Here is a 1,652-nt window from a genome sequence, read left to right on the forward strand (position 1 = left end):
AATTATTTCTTAAATTCAGTTTATTTACCGGTACCCTCACGTTGAGTAGGTTAATAAGATGATCTGCCAATGGAATGAGTATTTTTAACTCTTAAAACAAGATATTTAGATAAAATGCACTTGAAATAAAACAATGCCATTGTGTTTAATTATTTTAAGTGTAAATTGTCTTGTTCCATTGACAAAATGTTTTTTTACCTCCTCAATTCAAGATCAAATGCAATTATTTTAAGAAAAGATTACTTATCTAGATTTAGATTCTTTTTTCCAGTGTTGCTAACATTTGAAATTAATTTAGTTTTGTTTAAAAGCCATTTATAGCAAAAGTGTGATTCAGTTCCAGTAAAACAGAGCTGGATTTGAAAGGGAGGTATCTGACATAAGTAACTACAATCAGTTTGAAAGTAAAAGCATCACAGTGACTTTTCAAGTAGACCCTAAAGTGAAAAGGGGAAATAAGGATTCTTTTGCACCAATAAATTTCATCCAATACCAGAATTAAATTTTCTGATAGCATGGTTTTAAGCTAAGATACCAAACAACATTTTCCGTCTTTTGCAGATTTTACCCCACACAGTTTTCCACACAGCTGCTCTGAGTGAGGGGCTTGCCCACAGGTATAGTGAAGGAGTGCACAGAGCGTTGGTCCTTGATAGGATTTTTAGAGGATTGACTGCATCATTTCTAAATAACCTGTGTCTCCCTATCAGTGATGACAGAATTGAGAAGAATAAGCTCGGGCCCCAGAAGAGCAGGAAAAACACAACTACCAATATTATGATCAACAGGGACTCTTTCTTGTTGTCTTTCTCCGGTCCTGGAGGCTCTCGGAGAAGCTGGTATCTGACAACAACAAAGAGTTTAATAGTCATAGAAACTTTGAGTATAATAATTATAAAAATGCTTATTCTGCTGTACACTGCAATCTCCATAGCTTTAGACAGTGGGACCAGACGCTCGAGGACCAACTGACCATAGACATGCACCCAGGTATAGACGCTCACACAGATAACAACCTTTGTGGAGATAAAACGAGCATAAAAGAATGGATGGCAAACTGCAAAATATCTGTCAAACTGAGCAAACAAAAACGTAATGATGTTAACCCCGAGAAGAGATGGTAAAATATAGTAACTCCCGTTTTTAGAAGGATAATCTTCCCTTACATCAAACAGAAACTGGTAGAAAATGCCACATCCAGTCAGTGTGTCAGAGATGCTGGTGTTTAACATAAATATAAAGCGATTCTGGATTAAAAGAGCCCGAGTGGAAATTATGCCGCAGACCACGGAGCCCGCAACAAGCACGGTGCTGATCCCCGCTAGGATGTGAAAAATGAAAAGAAAGTAGTCACCCGGTGAGTCAAAGTCAACGCACAGAGGTACAAAAGTCACATTGGTGGACAGGGTCATAATGGGGAGGTACAGCGAAAGCCGCCCCAAATGATCTGCTACCAAAGCAAAAACATCGCGTCTGTTTTATAGATGTAGATCTAATCCTGCTGGTGTTGAGGGATTGGATTCGCTTGTCAACATGTATGCATTACTAATTATTGTGTTCAGTCACCTTAATGTTGGGGGGAACAAAACACGCCAAATTAGCGGCCAGGTCGCTGTCCAGTGCTGAAACAAATTCGCTGAAATGACAACCCT

General features: G+C 38.7%; 1 protein-coding gene across 1 annotated transcript; it reads right to left on the reverse strand.

Moving 5' to 3' along the window:
* Positions 1-273: 273 nt before the first annotated feature.
* LOC107089670 (G-protein coupled receptor 183-like) lies at positions 274-1,413 on the reverse strand. The gene has a single exon (XM_015382575.1). The coding sequence runs from the start codon at positions 1,410-1,412 to the stop codon at positions 522-524; it is 891 nt and encodes a 296-aa protein (XP_015238061.1). The 5' UTR covers position 1,413; the 3' UTR covers positions 274-521.
* Positions 1,414-1,652: the final 239 nt, after the last annotated feature.

This window comes from Cyprinodon variegatus, unplaced genomic scaffold, assembly GCF_000732505.1.
Source record: "Cyprinodon variegatus isolate N-32 unplaced genomic scaffold, C_variegatus-1.0 Scaffold260, whole genome shotgun sequence".
NCBI lineage: Eukaryota > Metazoa > Chordata > Actinopteri > Cyprinodontiformes > Cyprinodontidae > Cyprinodon > Cyprinodon variegatus.

What these genes read in the sequence shown, in the direction of transcription:
- LOC107089670 (XM_015382575.1), bottom strand. Translation starts at nt 1,412, where the DNA reads ATGACCCTGTCCACCAATGTGACTTTTGTACCTCTGTGCGTTGACTTT.